Source organism: Neolamprologus multifasciatus, chromosome 7, assembly GCF_963576455.1.
Source record: "Neolamprologus multifasciatus chromosome 7, fNeoMul1.2, whole genome shotgun sequence".
NCBI classification, from domain to species: domain Eukaryota; kingdom Metazoa; phylum Chordata; class Actinopteri; order Cichliformes; family Cichlidae; genus Neolamprologus; species Neolamprologus multifasciatus.
In genome coordinates, this window is record NC_140445.1 from 13,474,503 (window position 1) to 13,494,949 (window position 20,447).

Sequence of the window (20,447 nt, forward strand, 5' to 3'; positions counted from 1 at the left end):
AATACCTGAGGCAGCAGAAACCCAAGAAAGAGGAGGGAGACGAGGAACCATCATGGAAGGACAGGCCCCTGCACGGTATGTACCACCGGCAGATAGAGGAGGTGGCTGATATCCAGAAATCCTACCAGTGGCTGGACAAAGCTGGACTGAAAGATAGCACAGAGGCACTAATCATGGCAGCACAAGAACAAGCTCTGAGTACAAGATCCATAGAGGCTGGGGTCTATCACACCAGGCAAGACCCCAGGTGCAGGCTGTGTAAAGATGCCCCAGAGACAATCCAGCACATAACAGCAGGGTGCAAGATGCTCATAACAGCAGGGTGCAACATGCCTTGCCTGCTAGCAAGATGCTAGCAGGCAAGGCATACATGGAACGCCATAACCAAGTGGCCGGCATAGTGTACAGGAACATCTGTGCTGAGTATAACCAGCACAGATATAACCAGTATAACCTGGAAAATATATATATATATATATATATATATATATATATATATATATATATATATATATATATATATATTTGATCTTTTTCTTGATATATATATATATATATACACAGTGGGGCAAAAAAGTATTTAGTCAGCCACCGATTGTGCAAGTTCCCCCACTTAAAATGATGACAGAGGTCAGTAATTTGCACCAGAGGTACACTTCAACTGTGAGAGACAGAATGTGAAAAAAAAATCCATGAATTCACATGGTAGGATTTGTAAAGAATTTATTCGTAAATCAAGGTGGAAAATAAGTATTTGGTCAATAACAAAAATACAACTCAATACTTTGTAACATAACCTTTGTTGGCAATAACAGGGCAAACGTTTACTATAGGTCTATACCAGGTTTGCACACACAGTAACTGGTATTTTGGCCCATTCCTCCATGCAGATCTTCTCAAGAGCAGTGATGTTTTGGGGCTGTCACCGAGCAACATGGACTTTCAACTCCCGCCACAGATTTTCTATGGGGTTGAGGTCTGGAGACTGGCTAGGCCACTCCAGGACTTTCAAATGCTTCTTACGGAGCCACTCCTTTGTTGCCCGGGCGGTGTGTTTTGGATCATTGTCATGTTGGAAGACCCAGCCTCGTTTCATCTTCAAAGTTCTCACTGATGGAAGGAGGTTTTGGCTCAAAATCTCACGATACTTGGCCCCATTCATTCTGTCCTTAACACGGATCAGTCGTCCTGTCCCCTTGGCAGAAAAACAGCCCCATAGCATGATGTTTCCACCCCCATGCTTCACAGTAGGTATGGTGTTCTTGGGATGCAACTCAGTATTCTTCTTCCTCCAAACACGACGAGTTGAGTTTATACCAAAAAGTTCTACTTTGGTTTCATCTGACCACATGACATTCTCCCAATCCTCTGCTGTATCATCCATGTGCTCTCTGGCAAACTTCAGACGGGCCTGGACATGCACTGGCTTCAGCAGCGGAACACGTCTGGCACTGCGGGATTTGATTCCCTGCCGTTGTAGTGTGTTACTGATGGTGACCTTTGTTACTTTGGTCCCAGCTCTCTGCAGGTCATTCACCAGGTCCCCCCGTGTGGTTCTGGGATCTTTGCTCACCGTTCTCATGATCATTTTGACCCCACGGGATGAGATCTTGCGTGGAGCCCCAGATCGAGGGAGATTATCAGTGGTCTTGTATGTCTTCCATTTTCTGATGATTGCTCCCACAGTTGATTTTTTCACACCAAGCTGCTTGCCTATTGTAGATTCACTCTTCCCAGTCTGGTGCAGGTCTACAATTCTTTTCCTGGTGTCCTTCGAAAGCTCTTTGGTCTTGGCCATGGCGGAGTTTGGAGTCTGACTGGTTGAGGCTGTGGACAGGTGTCTTTTATACAGATGATGAGGTCAAACAGGTGCCATTCATACAGGTAACGAGTGGGGGACAGAAAAGCTTCTTACAGAAGACGTTACAGGTCTGTGAGAGCCAGGGATTTTCCTTGTTTGAGGTGACCAAATACTTATTTTCCACCCTGATTTACGAATAAATTCTTTACAAATCCTACCATGTGAATTCATGGATTTTTTTTTCACATTCTGTCTCTCACAGTTGAAGTGTACCTCTGGTGCAAATTACTGACCTCTGTCATCATTTTAAGTGGGGGAACTTGCACAATCGGTGGCTGACTAAATACTTTTTTGCCCCACTGTATATATATATATCAAGAAAAAGATCAAATATATATATATATATATATCAAGAAAAAGATCAAATATATATATATCAAGAAAAAGATCAAATATATGAAAACCTTGGAAAAACTCCTTGACCCAACATGAAATGAATAGAAAGTACTTGCCCTTGCACTATTCTCTCTCACACTCACACTCACACACACACAGACGCACACACACCTGCTTTGCAGTGTCATATAATCCACTCTCCAGTCACCTGTAGATGTAATCTCTGAAGGATCGCCAGCAGTCTCCCTATCTGACCTGTCAGGCTTTAGGGGAAAAAGAACCTGCGACACCTGGATTGTGGAGCGTTTTTAACTTGAAACGCCCTCTCCTCTCCCTTTTCCCTCTTTTCTCTCAGCCTCTTTCTCCAAGTCTTGTTTTTGGAATGAGAAAAAACAACTCTATTTTCTGTCAGTTTTTTGTCAGAATACTAGTTACATGAAATCCAGTGTATAAACCTTTTCCAGCAATATCCCCGTTTAAGTAAAAAACAAAAAACAACAAACATTTAGGAGCAAATGCTAAACTTGACTTGTCCTGGTGAATCTATAGCCATGACTAGCTGACTCTCAGCACTGCTGCAAACAGTAGCTTATGTATGGAATCCCAGTTTTATGACAGCGAGTCCTAAGAATGCTTTGCCTCAACCTTGTGTTTGTATGTTTGTCTGGCATGTGTGTTTATGTGTGTATGTCTAGGTCTGGCCTCAGTGGCTGGAATGTGTGAGCCAGAGAGGAGCTGCAGCATCAATGAAGACATCGGCCTCGGTTCTGCTTTCACCATTGCGCACGAGATTGGCCACAAGTGAGTTTTAAGAGTTTTTAGGATCCTAATATAAAATATAAAACTTGACATTAATCCCTGATGCGTCTTGCAGAGGTGGTGGGACCAAGTCAGAGGGCCTTAAATGGCTTGGTTTTGAAGGCACACATTTAAATTACTTAACAGAACTTGTCTCATTAATTTAAAGTGGTGCAGCTCTGTCTACTTTGACTTGAGAATTATTATCCCTTAGTTAATCCTTATCATGGCTTGTAAAAGTTTTCCTTTTTTGTCTTTATACTTTTTCATGATTATAGCATAATTTGGCGTGGCACCTTACGCACATCCACAATGAACTTACACCCCGACAATATTTATTCATGGATCCTTTTGACGACGTCATGACTGAAAAGACCTTTTTTTAAATTCAGAACTTAAACTTCTCTGGTGGCATAAAATCCCTCAATATGAGTATTGGCACTGCTGATATCAGCAGATTTCTAAGCAGGACTTGAAGTTCTTCCTTTTACATTTTTGGGAATGAAACTTTCCACAAATGTAGCACCTTTTATAGCAGTTTTAGGTGTTGGCAAATGCCCTCTTTTTACTTAAGGTCGTCTTCAAACCTTTTATCACTTTCACGACATTACTTGCTGCCTGGTTTTGCCAGACTTGCATATAGTCTTTTTTTTCCCCCTTGCAGACTGTAACTGCACATATTTCCTCATGCAAATGTCAGTGTCCGCATACCTCGGCCTCTTTCTTCCTGAATATAAAGCAAAATAATGATGATGTATTAGTCTGTGTATTCCTCTCTCGAGAGTTAGGCAAGATGGCGATTTCCTTTATTATGTCTCATGTCTGCTTCTGTTGTGGGGCAGTTGTAAAAATAGTCTCTGCTTCTAGAGGATGTATAAAAAAACACACTACAGCGGGGTTTCGACTGGCCTGATTTATTTCCCGAGTAGGGTAAAATGTCATAAACGCCAGCCTTAGAAAAACAGGTTCAGTCTGTGCAATGTGGTTGGGTTTGTTATATACATTAGACCTGATTCGCGTCACTAGACTGTGAGGGAAAGTTAAGCTTTGATATCCTGCTGTAATGAGAAACTTTTCTCTCAAGTGATCTCCTGACAGATGAAGTTTTTCTGAAAATGAATTGTTGCAACCATTGATAGCCAACATGAATTCAGTGTGAAAGAAACTATTTCGTAGCTTTCAGAACAGTGTTCAAAGTTTGGAGCTGCTCATTGTAATGATCTAAAGGGTCTTGACTCCTCGCTCCAGTCTGTGCTGACTTTCCTTCCCTGGCTTGCTCAGACCTGCAGGCAGTGATTGACAGACAGGCATCCGAGTGGTGATTAGAACTTCTTCTTTCCTGCAGAGCCCCAGACAGGGTTTGACCCTTGACCCCTCCACACAGCTGTTTTAGAGCCAATGAGCTCAATCTTTACAGCCACAGAGGTTGACATCCACAATCCAGCAGCCTTAACTGTCCAGCGAGATCCCATCTAAACCGTGCAATTAACTACCACTTTCAGACCAGATGGTCATTTCTCCCAGCTGCATTAATTCCTCTTCTTATTTATTTTTTTCTGTTTTAGTTTTGGGATGAACCATGATGGGATTGGGAATTCTTGCGGTACCAAAGGTCACGAGACAGCCAAACTGATGGCTGCTCATATAACAGCCAACACCAACCCTTTCTCCTGGTCTGCCTGCAGCAAAGACTACATCACCAGCTTTCTCGAGTAAGTGGGTGATATGGGTGGTGGTTGTTCCCTGTGGGTCTGTGTATGTGTGTGCGTGCGTGCAATAGAGAAAAAGGTGCATTCCTGTTTTCCTTTTTTTACTCACAGCTGTCTCTCTTTACAACCCGCTGCCACTGGCTGGTCCATGTGACTGGACCCGCTAGGCTGCTTTGTACGCGAGGCCTTCCCCTACTTATTCACATCCACTTCATCACTGAGACTTTTGCCAGACCTCCTTGTGGCTGCGTATGATAACTGAGTGCTTTCCACCCCTGCATCCTTGCACCACAAGGCGGGTGATGTTCGAGCTCATGTGGTCCTCGGTGGTGATGTGTAGGCCAGCTGCCTTAAACCACTGCTCTGCTGTTTTATATATTGGCCAAAGGAGGCAAAAAAAAGGAGAAAGAATTGGAGCACATAAATAAACAACGCAGTGATATTTGAGTCTTGCCAGCCTGGCATAGTAGAGGACACACCAATGTTTCTTTTCCAGAGGCTAGACAAAACGTCTGGAGTAACAGAACAAACAGATAATCGTTACAATGACAGACTTCTACACATATTTCTGCACAGCATGATTTAGAGGAGGCGTGTCAATTTGAAGCCTTACTTGAAATTCTAATGCTCTTCACGCTTGCGAATCCCTGATTTTTTTTTTTTTTTTCTGGCACTTTTGTCTTTTTATTAGATGGCAGAGACTCTGAATGTCGGAATGCCCCAAATCTGATAATCAACAAAGCCCTTTGCCTGCTCCATGCATTGTCATAATGCATTTTCCTGATCTAACATCAGTGCAATATAACTACAGTCATGATCTTTTTTGCTCCACAAATTCTTTTTCCATATTTAAGCCTATAGCAGCACAGAGCAACTCAGCCGGCAGCAGACTTCTGTCAGAAATCCAGCTGTGTTATACTAGTAACGGCTATTGTAGCATGGAGCTGCTAATGCCTTTTTAATGATCACAGAATGAGGTCAAGGACCCCCTTAACTTTGTAGCATTTGTGGGATTGATAAGATTCCTGTGTAGCTTTATTGCTGCACAAAAATTTCGAAACTCAAAGTGCTTGTTTGCAAAAATGGAACAGTGCTGACCGTGCAGAGCTAGTAGCACAAGACCACCACGGAAACAGGAAAGAAACTGACAACAATGGAGGAAAGTATAAAATGGGCCAAAGGTTACGAATGATTTCTAATCTAATCTGATGTGTTGCTTTGCTGTTTATGTTGTTTTATCTTATGCTCCTATCAACAAGTAGTCGACAGGGTTTATTCTGATGGATATTTAGATTCATACAGCAGCATTTTATTCATTTATAATCCTTCTCCTCAGGTACAAGATGTAGAAAATCAGGATCCATCATAAACACCTTATTGTATTGTGTTATCTCAATAGACCACTTTCCTCTCAGAGTGCTGGCTTAATTGTAGTTATAAGCATTTCCAAAAGTAGAATGGGTGGTGACTATCAGGCCACTGTCTTGTGGAACCAGCTACCAGTTTGGATTCAGCAGACGTACACCTTCTCTACATTTAAGATTATTTATTTATTTTTTAAAAGCTACTACCTTTAGAACAGGTGAGCCTAAATCATCCCTTAGTTATACCTCTGTTGGCTAAAACCGCAGTGGAACTCACAACACCCTGAGCATTTCTTCTTCACTGACATCTTTTCACTTCCCATGCCACTGACCTTTGTTTGCTGTCCCCCATAGTCTGTTTTGTCCTGTCTGTTTGTGGTGTCTCGTTTCTCCTCTTTTGTCTTTTCCCCTCTGTGCCCCTCCCTGAACCTAAGTAAGTCTATACCTTACAATATAAACTACCTTGTCCATAAACGGAAAGCTGGTAACATTATCTCTGCAATGTCACCTGCCTTAAACAGCGAGCAAGAGGTCAGGGTATATTTTTACCTTTTAGTTCTAACACTAAGAAACTTTGTATCTGGTGATTCTGCTGTCTGGTTTATTGTGCATGTGCAAATTAATTTTTTATGCTGATTTTTTTTTTTAAATGCTTCATCTGACTTGAGATAACAACACAGAAAAACATTAAAACATTAGTATGTTGTTGTTGTTTGTTTTAGTTTACCCTAGATAATAGAGATAATTTTTGAAAAATGGGCCTGTTATGCTCATTTTCAACTCCCTATTTTTATTCTTTAGATATTTTTCAGGTTTAAGTAATCCTTATTTATCTCATATTAGCCCGGGGTGTTGCCCTTTAGTTTATGTACTCTCTGAAAAAAGCTTTTGTAGTTACATTCCCTTTAAGCTATACTTCTTTTGATTGGTTGCCGTTTGTAAACAGGTTTGTATATTTCAACTCAATTCAATTCAGTTTTATTTACACAACACCAAATCACAACAACAGTCATCTCAAGGCGCTTTACATTGTAAGGTAGACCCTACAATAATACATACAGAGTAAAACCAACAATCATATGACCCCCTATGAGCAAGCACTTTGGCGACAGTAGGAAGGAAAAACTCCCTTTTAACAGGAAGAAACTTCCGGCAGAGCCAGGCTCAGGGAGGGGCGGCCATCTGCTGCGACCGGTCGGGGGGAGGGAAGGAAAACAGGATAGAAAACATGCTGTGGAAGAGAGACAGATAAGAGCCAGACAAGTATGATTCAATGCAGAGAGGTCTATTAACACATAGTGAGTGAGAAAGGTGACTGAAGAAGAAAAACTCAATGCATCATGGGAATCTCCCAGCAGCCTACACTACTGCAGCTTAACTAAGGGAGAATTCAAGGTCACCTGATCCAGCCCGAACTGTATGCTTTAGCAAAAAGGAAAGTTTTAAGACTAATTCCACAGAAGAGGGGCCTGAAAACTGAAGGCTCTGATTCCCATTCTACTACTTAAATACTCTAGGAACAACAAGTAAGCCTGCAGTGTGAGAGTGAAGTGCTCTAATGGGGTGATATGGTACTATAAGGTCATTAAGATAAGATGGGGCCTGATTATTCAAGGCCTTGTATGTGAGGAGCAGGATTTTGAATTCAATTCTGGATTTAACAGGAAGCCACTGAAGGGAAGCAAATATAGGAGAAATATAGCCTAGAAGAAGCCTAGAAGTAATAAATGCATGAATTAGTTTTTCAGCGTCACTCTGAGACAGGATATTTCTTATTTTAGAGATATTGCACAAATGTAAGAAAGCAGTCGTACATATTTGTTTAATTGAAGGACATATCCTGATCAAAAATGACTCCAAGGTTCCTCACAGTGTTACTGGATGCCAAGGTAATGCCATCCAAAGTAAGAATCTGGTTAGATACCATATTTCCAATATTTTCAGAGCCGAGTACAATAACCTCAGTTTTATCTGAGTTTAGAAGCAGAAAATTAGAGGCCTTTATTTCTGTATATTTGAGATAATCATATTGGATATATCCTGTCTTTATGATGTTGCTTAATTGCACAAACATGCTGACCTTGTTGATTGAAATTTCAGCAATGTTTCAGATGCAAATCTGTTATTGTTGCAGTATTCAGTACTGTGCAAGAGTCTTGAGTCACTTGTCATTTCTTTGTCTTTTGCTTCCATTTGTGAGTTGTCTTGAGCAATCATTCTCCAGCTTTTCTTTGGACGCTGGCTGCTTTTTCACTTATTTTCAGTCTAGTGTAACTGACAGACACGTAAAAGACTTGACACAGGACCTAAGAGATGCATCTGACCCCTCTAGTGTTTGCTGAAATGGTTTTAATGGAAGGGTGGCTGTCCAGAAGATGTTCATAAGAAAACACACTCTCTCAGGCAAACTCCTAAGAGAGACTTATAAACTTTTAGTTTTTTCCTAAATACTATATTTAATTTGTGTTTGCAATTATTTTCAATAAATTGCTTCACCTATTCCCCATTTTACTAGCAAAATATGAAGAAAGGAGATGTGTGAAGACTTTTGCATAGTACTGTACATTTGACAGAAAATAAGAAAAAGCCTCCAATTTAATGTCCATGTGAAGATTAGAAGTCCATTTAAAGTCTGTTCCTGTAATGAAACCAAAGGGCCGTAAATGTTTCAGTACTGACGGCTTTTCTTTGCAGTCATAGACACCACACATTTTTTTTTTCTCTGCAGTTCAGCTTCATTTCTCAGTATTAAGACCATGAGAGCAAATTCATAACTGCAACCTTGTGGTGAAGTATTGGTTACAAGTCTGCGGTGTGTCTGTGTGTTCCTCTGTTTGTGTATTCATGTTTAGTTAGCGAGGCCCTCCAAGAAAGCGGATAATAGCTGCTGTGGTTGTCAGATGATGTTTCCGGCTGAAAGCTGTTAGAGGAGGGTAGTGAACAGCACTTGTGACAGAGATGACAGTATTAAATGCCAGCTTCCAAATGGGACACAAAGAGCTGCTTCTACTCTGCGCTGCCGGGTTCCTGACGATTTCTGGCTCGTGTATCCGAGAATCACTATTTAAAAAAAAAAAAAGAAAAAAAAAAAGAAGTACCCAAAAGAGACAAAGCTTTTTTTACTTCACCTTTGAGCAGAATAGACTATTGCTTAACTTATATTATATGCATATTTGTATCAATCTGCGTTTTAGTTTTATTGCCTTTTGCCTTTACAAAAGTGTTTTGTCTGTAAACTCAAATTATCCTCCCTTTCTCCCCCTCAATCAGAATTTTGGATATTGCACATGCATCTCCCTGCCAAGTAAACAACTTTGGCTGTGGTATTGGCCTAGATTCACCATCTTGCTCGAGCAATATGTGGTGCTTTGTTTGGGTTTTTTACGAATGGTTTATGAATGCGCTCACAGTTCAGTCATAGTTTATTCTCCAGAGTTTGCGTGCCAGTTTGTTCTAAATGTTAAAATGAAAGCAGTTTGGCTTCATTAAACTCTCCGAGACCACATACTGCAATGAATTTCAGATTAAACTTGTACCTTTTTGTTAATAATTGTTAGGTTATACTGATTTAAACATACTGCTGCCTCACAACTTATTGGATCCACTCAGCAGGCTTAATATCTTCGTGAATGACTAGTCCCAGAGTACAGGGATAGCTGAAGTTCCTGCTTGTTAGAAGACGTTTCCGCTCAGCATAATAAATTTGGCTAAATCCACTGGACAGGAAGCCTTTGCGACGATGTCAAATAATAGTCTCTATGTTTATACTTTGACTATTTTGTCTCTCTCCAAACTAATAAATACTGAGGCTTGCCCTTAGTACACAGGGTGTCTGGGGGCCTCATAGTCTGGCTTTTCTGCCTCTGCCTGTGATGAGAGGGTCCTCCGAGGGACAAGAGTAAAGAAAAAACATTATTCCTTTTAGTAACAGAGAATAGAGGATTAAAAATGCAAGAAAGGGAAGAGAAAGATAGAAAAGATTAGAGAAAAGAAAAGGATGACTTGCTCTTCTTGGTCTTCAGCGCTGAAAATAAAACATACATAATAAGTTCTATTTGGTATGTGAACAAAGATTATATATAATATATTTTGTTTATGCATTCTTGCTCAAGCACCAGGAGTCTGTTTGTGAGTTTAGACAGGTAGTTACAATGTGAAAGTCAATTAAATGAGTTTTTATGATGATTTTTACATAAAGTCAAAATGCTGTCTACAAAAATAACTGGAGAGATTTAATCTTGAAAACCAAATTACCATCTGAAATGATAAATTTTGTGTTGTGCTAATCATAATCGGGTATTTAATTTATCTTAATATTATTGTTGACTCTTCCCCTCATTTTCATTCTGGGCCCAAGTTGTAGTTTGATCAGTCATAATGTGTAGTACTTACATTGTTGTTGTCACCAAGCCCACTTTGCCTTGAAAGGGATGAGAAGCATTCCATTGCATGCTACAGCTGCCACATCTGGAAGGAACACATAGTTCTTATAGTAAACAGTCATGGTAATACTTTGCCTTGAGATAATCCTCTGACTCAGGGAAGACCAGTGGATGTAGTCTCTCATAAAAAAAAAAAAAATCTGTTATAACCTCATGGCAGCAAGTGTCTGTGCTGGTAAAAGTATTTTCATTGTTTTAACTCCTAGAATACAAAATTGCAGTGTGTATGTACGTGTGTGTGTCTGATTTTGGTGGTGTACATGTTGTACATATTTTTATTTGACAAAACAGACTAAACAATCCTAGGTCTGGACATAAGATCCAAATCTAACTCCAGATTTCTTTCTTTATTTTTCTCAACTGTCATTTAATTGGCAGTTGGTGGGCTCAGTCTAAGGAGTCATACACACAATAGTGGAGCACGTAGCCATGTAATCAGGGAGGTCTGGCCATTCTAGGCTGACAGCCTGCACCCTATTGCCTTGGGTAAAATGTCTGCTTGTGCTTCAACACTTCATTTGATGAAGAGGCGTTGATGTCTAATATCAGCATTAATTACATGACTTTTCAGATCTTTGTCAAAGCGTCCTATAACAGTAGTTTGGTACTAAAATTGAAGGAGTCACAGAAAACTAGCAAAGGTCTCAGAGGGGATTGACTCTAATTGTTCTGGTCTTGGCATCTCTAACTCGGCTATTATGCAAGTGTAGAAAGGTTTCTTTGTGTAAGAAACAATCCTATTGTAGGTTTGTTTTTTTGACAGCTCAGGTCGGGGGACGTGTCTGGACAATGAACCTCTGAAACGAGACTTCCTGTACCCAACAGTGGCCCCGGGGCAGGTGTATGATGCAGATGAGCAGTGTCGCTTCCAGTATGGAACCTCTTCACGCCAGTGCAAGTATGGGGTAAGAAACCAGCATCTTTCAGACTACTCTCCTCCTGATTCTTCCTCTTTACACTGAGAAAATGGGATCTCTCTCCTATATTATGTCTAGGGCAGTTTAAATAAAAATTTCTAGTTCCCAAGCGCAAGTTTTGGAACACAGAGTTCACAGTGAAAGATATATCACAGTAGGTACAATACCCAAACATTGCTAGACTTTACTTTCAAAGTGGAATAAGGATATAAACAACCCCTTGAATATTTGCAGTAATTAGAAACAGGCACAGTAATTTATTAAATGTGCAAACATACATAGAAATGTAATATAAGGTAAAAACACAGTTTGTAGAATTCTAATGAGCTAGAAAGTCGATATTTGCTATAACCACCTTTTTCTGTATTTATAATTCTAACAATGTTGACAAGAAATAATAAACATAATTCCCTGAAATGTACACCCAGACCATGACAGAGCCTCCATCGTGTTTTAACATAGCAGCAGACTGCTGTATCTCTCTTCTAAGTTTTCTGTTATGTGTAGACACAGCAACTGTTCATCCCTTGAATCAGGAGGCTGTTTATGCTTAAATGATTCAAAAATGAGTGAAAAAGCAACCAATGTCTAAATGAAGAAAAAAAGGACACTGGAAGACAACTGAAGAATTATTGCTCAAGACCTTTTTAAAAAATATTACAAGCCAGTCGGCTCCTTGGAAGGAAAATAGAAGAAATAAAGAAGGGAAACAAAGAAAGAGGAAAAAAGAAACAGAAGAAATAAAGATGGGTGACTCAAGACGTTTTGCTTAGTATTGTACATAGAAATATTATGCATACATTGGTGTGATGTTAGGATCTTCAGTGTCCATTAAGAATGAATATACATAATCAATGGAATCATTAAAATTGCTCTGTCATAGTAAACCTGAGCATCTTCACACTATGATGCAAAGCATATGGGGTCTTAAAGCTAGCAGTCTCATTGTTGTCAGCTCTGATCCTCTGATTTGATCTGGAATTGTGTAGATTTATAGACACATTTTTATGCCATTTGCCTTCATTTCTCTTGTTCTCTCAGCTGTTAGACTACACCAAGAAAAACACTCAAAGGAAAACCAGCAAAGAGCAACTGATAAATATTTTTTGCCTCTATTTAACAAATCCACTCTCAGCCTGCTGAATTAATTTATTCTGACCAACTTGCTTTTGCCCTCTTTCCTAGGATGTGCCTTAGCAAAAGCAACTGTTGTGTAACTAACAGTACATGACTGCTCTGTCATAGTAAACCTGAGCATCTTCAGATTTTAGACTCTTAAGGGATCACTTAAAGTTAAAGATTTTGTAGAACAAGAAAGTTAAAAAATTTGTAGAACAAGTAATTAAAGATAACTAAGAAAAAAGTGAGAACAGGAAGTGCTAGTATCTACTGTAACATGTCTTTCCATGTTGGCGATTTGTCAAAATGGACCTGTGATGTCAATAATTTTCCATCAGGTCTGTAGAATTGTACTGCACATTTGTTATCTGACCTTATAGCCCCCATATTATATCCCCATCTGGAAAGGGCTGAGCTGTCTGAAAAGTAAATGCCAATCTTTTTTAGCACTTATTGGTTTTCTTGACATCTTGATTTCTTTTAACTGCAATATAAAAAAAACATGCAATATATCCCTACACACACTTATTTTTAATAACTATCTAATTTACCTGAACACTGAAACTACCAAGTAACCAAATTACACTTTCACAAGGAAATAAAAAAGTTGTTTGAGACGGTTGGTCATTTTTATTGGACCAAATGAGTCCACTGACATACTCCGTGCTCCAGTCCATTAGGTGGTTGTAATGCAGAAGATTTTGCAGCAAAGATTGCGCTATGTAATGCAAATGACAGACAACTGCAACAACAGTTAGCACGGGTGGGTTTTCAGTCCTGCTGCCTCTGATTGTGGTTTACAGCTTTCCAACCTGGGCACTGAAACTGGAAAATAGATAAATAGAATGGAACACAGAACTTCATGTAAACCCTGCTCCCTGTGGTAAAAACAGACTGATTTAGGTCCTAAGGAAACTCCTGCAGAGGGTTAAATGAGTGTGTGAAAATGTACAAATGTACTTCATCATCCCAGTTTTCTAACCATATTGTGTCTTACCATGCCTTTGAGTGTGGTTAACCTTAAGTGTTAAGTTAAAAAAAAAAAAGTAAGAGAAAAACTCATTTTTTTCATCATTTCCTCATTTAGATTAAAAGGGGGTGAAGACTTTTCACACACAATACTTTTATTAATATCAAGGCGACAAGGTTCTTGTCTTGAAAGACAAGAACCAACCACACATTTAAATGAGCAGCTGAAAGATTCCTCTGATATCTAATGGACAGTAATGTAATATTGCTCTGCATCACATAGAAAATTGGGCACATGATGGAAGAGAGGACAGAGATTAGTTGAGATCACAGAGTTATTTCTTTTCATTGAAAGAAATATCTGACAGAAGATTACAACAAGGCCCAAATCAACGCTCCGTTATTTTGGCTCCTAAGCTCATAATTGTGGTTTTAGATTGCCAAGAAAGACACCCATTTATGAAAGGGTGGAATTCCGGCGCTGATTTATCAGAGCTCGATTGGAGTTTTTCGTCTGACGATCAGATTTATTTCATACTTTGAAATCGATGCCCTCAGTGAGAGGATGGATGTAACCACAGAAAAAGATCAAAGCTTTAATAAATGGAAGAATCTGGTTTCTTAAGCCAATTCTTACCCAGAATGTACCAAACGTTTCCACGTTTGGACATACTATTTGGGAGCTTACTCAAGCGATATGTTTGGCTTCCTTCTTGTGACCTGGTGCCTGCTTCAACAAACTTGCTTAGGTTTAAAAGGCATAACATTTTCTATGACCAGCAATATCAAAAACCATTTTAGTTTATTACCAACAGTCCAAAATAATTTTAAATCATTTTAGCTACACGGCTGTAAGGATGGCACTGATAGTTGTCTGGGGAAACCACCATGGTCCAGTCTGAAATATCTTAAAAACCCAAAACTCAGATATTCATTGATATTTGTACCAAAAGACAAATTTTGTTATCTCAATATTTTTTTGCTACGCAAAGCTAACCTATTGTACGTACATTGTTGTTGTTAGCATGTGATCATGCTCAAAATGTTGCTGTCTCCAGGTAGTCTAGCATGCTTGTAAAATGCTAGCTTTTACTATTTTTCTCAAGTTTTTTGTTTGCTTTTTTTGGAAAAAGCTTTGAAAATGCTATTACTCTGTATCTGTCCTCAGGCAATTCTTGTGTCATGATTCACAGAGGCTCAACAATATCAAAAGAAACTGATATTTCCATGTTCAGGAATTGTTTTGGGATCTTTCCACCTTTGCATGTGCATATATGAGTCAGAGCTGGGAAGAGCGGCAGCAAAACACAAGAACAGCACAGGGCAGCTATCACTGACAAAAGTTGACTTAGTAAGAAGCAGCCAGAAAAATGCACTGCTTCCATACACCACATGCGGATCATGTATACAGTATATATGAACAAACAGCTTATTAGGTATTCCTAATTAAAAAAAAAAAAATCTTTATGATGCTTAAATCTTTCTGGTTGTGCTCACACAGTTCTGGAGAGGTAAGATTGAAACTTGTGATTATTTTGGAGGTTGATGTTTGTTTTGGTATATCATTATATTACTGTATACAACCACTTTAATTCTATCCTATTTACAAATCTGGGAACATGGACAAAATGAAGTCACTTCAGACAATCTAAGAAGGGAGTTGTATATACAAAATCACTGTACTTGAACAGTACACAATATATATATGTCTATATGCCTCCCAGGGTTAAGAACCACAATGCCTTCAGGGGGTTAGGCTTAATTTATAGATTATAAAAATCCTTGAACCAAGGGTTGTCATAAAATGTATGAAACATATGAAAAACAAACAATCTTTTGATATTAGTGGGGCTCTTACTGAGTGTCTGACTGTTTTTTTATGAACAGCTTGTTCTCGTCTGACATAAATCTATCAGCCCCGCATCCATGTTTGTTGAGGCCCGGTCAGTGACCTTTTACCATGGCTGAGATAGTGAATGGAGCAGTAGGGGTGGCTTATTAAAACCAGCTGGCATAGGGGAGTCTGTGCAACCAGAGACTGGCAGTTAACTGCATTATTGAATCTGGATAGGCTCAAGGAGCTGAAGAGCTGTGGGATATTTACTGACCTTTGGGGTCAGAATCTACGTGTTGGCTTGGTATTCTTTTTCATGAGCTTGCTCTTCTGCTCTACTCAATTGTGTTATAAAAACCTTTGAAGTTAAGACTTTAGGCAACCCAGTTTACTTAAACAGGAAATCCAGTCTTGGTTGTGCAGCACATTATGTGCTCACTTTATCCAGTTATTTATTTGGGGGCAACTTAACAGTGTATTTCTTCTCTTTCAGTAATCTAAATGGTTTCTCCGTTCTGTACCGAAGAGTGATGATGTTTATGCAGACAAATCAGTAATACTAAGGATATTTGTTAGGCTACAAGCCATCTTTATCTAAGACTTGGGAGGCCTATTGCTCACTCTTTATTTCCCCTAAGAAGCCAAAGTTGGATTTCTTGAACTGATGTCACAGTCCCATGTGGTCCTGAGATGAACATGAGCAAACGTTAGTCATGGTGTTGATCTAGCTGACTCTTCATTTCTCATAAGAGAGCATTAAAAACACGCAGTGACCCTTAGCATGTTGCTCAATATACACTATGATCCAAAGCATATGGGCTCTTGAAGATAGCAGTCTTGATGTGGTCTCATCATCTCTGATCCTCTGATTTGATCTGGAATTGTATGGATTTATAGACACATTTCCATGCCATTATTTTTTGTTATTCTCACAGCTGTCAGACTGCACAAAAAATACTAAAAGGAAAACCAGTAAAAGGCCACTGATAAATCATTTTTAGCCTTATTTAACAAATCCACCCCCAGCTTGCTGAATTGATTTATTCTGACCAACTTGCTTTTGCCTTCTTTCCTAGGAAGTGTGTAGAGAGCTCTGGTGCCTTAGCAAAAGCAACCGTTGTGTAACTAACAGTATTCCTGCTGCAGAGGGGACCCTGTGCCAGACAGGCAACATTGAAAAAGGGGTAAGTCATCTAGTGTTTCTCAGACATTTAAAGGTTAAAGTTTTTTTCCCAGATACACAATTTTTAATATTAGAAGAAGACTTCTCAAATAAATACAAAAATGCTATTTTTAAATGATGATCTCATTTATTAACAGGAAAGAAAAGAGATAAAAAAAAAACAACCTCCAACCTAACCCTGTGTGAAAAAGTAATTGCCCAAACTTGTTCAATCATTAATTAACTGCGATTCACCACATTTTGTGGAAATCTGAGCTAGACACACCTAGTTGTGATTACTGCCAGACGCGATGAATCAAGAAATCACCTAAATAGAACCTGTCTGACAAAACCTGTCTCAATAAAGAGTCATTAACATCTATCACTCTGGGATGGATTGCAAAGCTATTTCTAAGGCTTTGGGACTCCAGTGAACCATGATGAGAAGCATTATCCACAAATGGACAAAGCATAATACTCCAAAAATCCTTTGACAACTCATCCAGTAGGTCAAAGATGAATCCAGAACAACAGAACTACAGGCCTCGCTTGCCTCAGCTTAGGTCAGTGTTCATGATTCAACAATAAAGAGAAAAAAAAGAGCAAAAATGGCATCCATGAGAGGAGTTCCAAGGAGAAAGCCAGTGCTGATCAAAAAGAACCCAAAGGCTTACATTTGCTAAAAAGCATATCAGCAGCTGAACCATGATGGTTGTGTGATGATCTGAGACTGCTTTACTGCTTAGGACCTAGATGACAGAGGTATGATAGAAGTATGAATTCTGCCGTCTCCCAGAATCCCCTAAAGGAAAATATCCAGCCACTGGTTTGCATCCTGAAGCTCAAGAACACATTTGGGTTATCCATCAGGACAATATGTAAATATAAATATGTAATATAAAACAAAATGTAGGTTTTACAATGGCCTAACCAAAGTCTGGTCTCAAATTAAATTGAGATGCTTTGGTATAACCTTTAGCAGGTCATTTATGCTTGAAAACCCATTCAGTGTAGCTGAATTGAAACAATTTTGCAAAGAAGAGTGGTCTAAAATTCCTCCATTTCAGAAAGAGTGTAGGAAGCCATAAATGTGTTACTGTCTCTTGCAAATCTTTTGCCATCTACATGCACAGAAATTTGAAACTAAAGAGAAATTCACATTAACTACTTGCATTTTCAGTATAGCCAGAAGCTCATCGATATGAAAGTTCAGAAATTCAGAAATCCCTCCTGAAATAGTGATAGTTACTGTGGGATAGATATTTAAATGCAAATGGCCTAGGCACTAGGCAACTTGACTCTTATCTTCTTTTGGTTTTCACATACTCCTTTTTTGGGATCACCACAGTGGACAATCTGCTTCTATCTCTGGAATCCTCCTCTAGCACACTAAACTTCTGCATGTCCTCCTTCACTTCACTACATCCATGAGTCTCCTCTGAGGTCTTCCTCTTTTCCTCGTGCCTGGCAGCTCCATATTCCACATTTTTGTCCAGTATATCCACTATCCATCCTCTGCACATGTCCAAATGATCTCAACTTTGTCTCCATATTGCTCAGTCTGAGCTGTCCCTTTATATTGGAATATAACCAGAATACAACCAACTGGTTACCAGTCAAGTCAAGGACTCTATTAGAAAGAGCCACATCACAGATGAATTGCGCTCATCAGCACAGACTGATTCAGATTGGTTACAACATTGACTGCGTTTATAAAATAGATTGCAGTTACTTGCAAACCTTTGCCACTATGTCTGAGAGAGATTGTGGGAAATCCAATTTGGACTGTAATTCTTTGGAGACAAGTTGCCTGTCACCAGAGATTGAGAGTTAAAATACTTATGAGTTGCTTGCCTGCTTAGTGAGCGGTTGTGGCAACTGTTTGCTGTAGGTGGGTGAAATTGGTCACAATGAAGTACATGGTGTCTGTTTGCGATTGCTTTGGTCGCCAGCAGGTTACTGTTGTCAGCTGTACTTTGCATGGAAGTTGCCAACTTGTCTGCACACACTCACCTAAGCCTCTAAGTGTTTGTGAAAATGTCAGGAGTGTCATACAAATTGGAAACAGACACTGTTTACCTTCACAGTTGTGCCTTTTGAAATGTGCTGGTTTCAGAGGTAACGCAACTTTTATTTTATGCACTTTGCATTGCACCTTTTCAAGTTTCACTAACACTCTGCACTTAGTTAGCAAGTGTTTTTATATGAGTCAGTTAACGATGGGTGACCGCAGCAATCTGTGCGTGACCAAAGCAATCAGAAGGAGGTTTTTGGTTCAGTGGCCTGCAGTGACCAATTTCACCCAACGACAGCCAGCAACCGTCAGGGAATACACATTTCTTCCAAGTGAAAATAGGTTGCCAGATGGACCAAGCTACCTCTAGAAGTTTATATGTTTTAAATTAGAATTTGGGTGAACCTGCCCTTTCAGCACTGCAGCTATATTTAATACCTGTGATGTGAAACAAGCACTTTTATTCTCTTCTCTGTGTGTAGCTAGTGGTACCTCACTAGTGTGCACTCATACATTTGGTACAACCACACACACATACACAAACTCACAGACGTAAGCAGGCCAGGCTTTAGGTCATCAGCCGAGTGCTGATGCCAGCCAGGTTAGGGGAGACTGTTTTAACACGGATTACGGCAACCATTGTCACCGGATGGTCCGAGGGGTAAAAGGGAAGAATAGGAGAGTGTCACGAGCTGTCACCCATAATTACCATTAGCTCAGTGGAGCCTTTGAGGACCAGGGCCCACGGACAGAGTCCTGTACAACACAGGGGGCCCCAGGTAGAGCCCGGGGGGCTTTAGAACAGCTTTTGGAGCAGCTTTAGGAGAGCCAGTGGCATACTCTGTCTGCTCCTGCTGGGGACGGCTTCAAAGGAATATGAATGTCAGCCATTTCTCACCCAGCGTGTAATGGAGAGAGGCCCTTCCAACAGGACCAGACGGAGATAGAGGTAGAGACTGGGGGAAGGGAAAGCGGGAGGGGAGACAGCCAGGAATTAACCAATAGAGGGGAGCTTTGCGTTTCTTCTGTGTGTTCAAATTGACCAATAAACTTACAGTTAACGCTGAGGTTCTGTGCCCGTATCAGTTGGTCCTCCACATTTCTCTTTTTCCACACTGCTAATCTTGCTTAGACAGCATCTCAGAAATTAAATGAGAGGTAGAGATAAAGAACGCAGCAGCTCAGCCTAGCCCTCACCTTGACTGTACCGTTCTCTAGAGGATTATTAACCTACTGACACAGTTGGAGGGACAAAGGAAAGTCTCTGATCCCCTCTTCCCCCACAACTCTGAACAGATTAACATGATTACTCCTGAAACGTAGTTCAGGTCTTTCTCTGCCTCACCTGTCTTGGAAATAACTTCCCATAATGGAAACATTAAATAAATATAGAAGAGTCACGAGATACACGAGAATTAATTATTGGACAAAATCTTCAAAAATTGGACACTGCACGGCCAATATTGTCCTATATGCAGATATATGTTGAATTATGTGTCCTCATAAATTCTCATAAATATTCTAATAAGCTGTATGTTATAGCGAGAATGGGCCTCTTTAACTTGAAGCTGGTCAGTGTGTCTGAAGAAATTATTAAGATATGTAATAACCAAAGTTTTCCAATCTGTGCATACTTCTGCTTCTCCCCACCCAGTGGTGCTACCAGGGGGAATGTGTTGCGTTTGGTACCTGGCCTCAGAGTGTGGATGGAGGCTGGGGGCCATGGTCCATTTGGGGGGAGTGCAGCAGGACCTGTGGGGGCGGTGTATCCTCCTCCATGAGGCACTGTGACAGCCCAGCGTAAGTAGGCAAAGTAAGCCACAGCAAGCTGAACACACACATCCAGGTCCTTGCCTACAAGTGTGTGTTTGTTGGTAGATGTGCGTGTGTATGCGTGGCTGTGCGGATGTGTGTCCTAGTGC

At 40.0% G+C, this 20,447-nt stretch overlaps 1 protein-coding gene and 1 long non-coding RNA gene across 8 annotated transcripts in view; one reads left to right on the forward strand and one right to left on the reverse strand.

Annotated features, from left to right (window-relative positions):
- adamts6 (ADAM metallopeptidase with thrombospondin type 1 motif, 6) overlaps nucleotides 1-20,447 on the forward strand; it is an 83,318-nt gene that overhangs the window by 19,882 nt on the left and 42,989 nt on the right. For all 7 annotated transcript variants that reach the window (XM_085168593.1, XM_085168599.1, XM_085168591.1 and 4 more), the window contains 5 exons: nucleotides 2,893-2,998; nucleotides 4,561-4,707; nucleotides 11,274-11,415; nucleotides 16,426-16,533; nucleotides 20,180-20,325. In XM_085168593.1, the coding sequence (XP_085024719.1) occupies nucleotides 2,893-2,998; nucleotides 4,561-4,707; nucleotides 11,274-11,415; nucleotides 16,426-16,533; nucleotides 20,180-20,325 (649 nt within the window). The remainder of the gene's footprint in view (nucleotides 1-2,892; nucleotides 2,999-4,560; nucleotides 4,708-11,273; nucleotides 11,416-16,425; nucleotides 16,534-20,179; nucleotides 20,326-20,447) is intronic.
- On the reverse strand, nucleotides 4,706-20,223 carry LOC146513914 (uncharacterized). Its single transcript, XR_014875374.1, has 3 exons — nucleotides 19,581-20,223; nucleotides 10,461-10,535; nucleotides 4,706-10,092 (listed from the first exon to the last, which is right to left on the reverse strand). It is a non-coding gene; the product is annotated as an uncharacterized LOC146513914 (long non-coding RNA).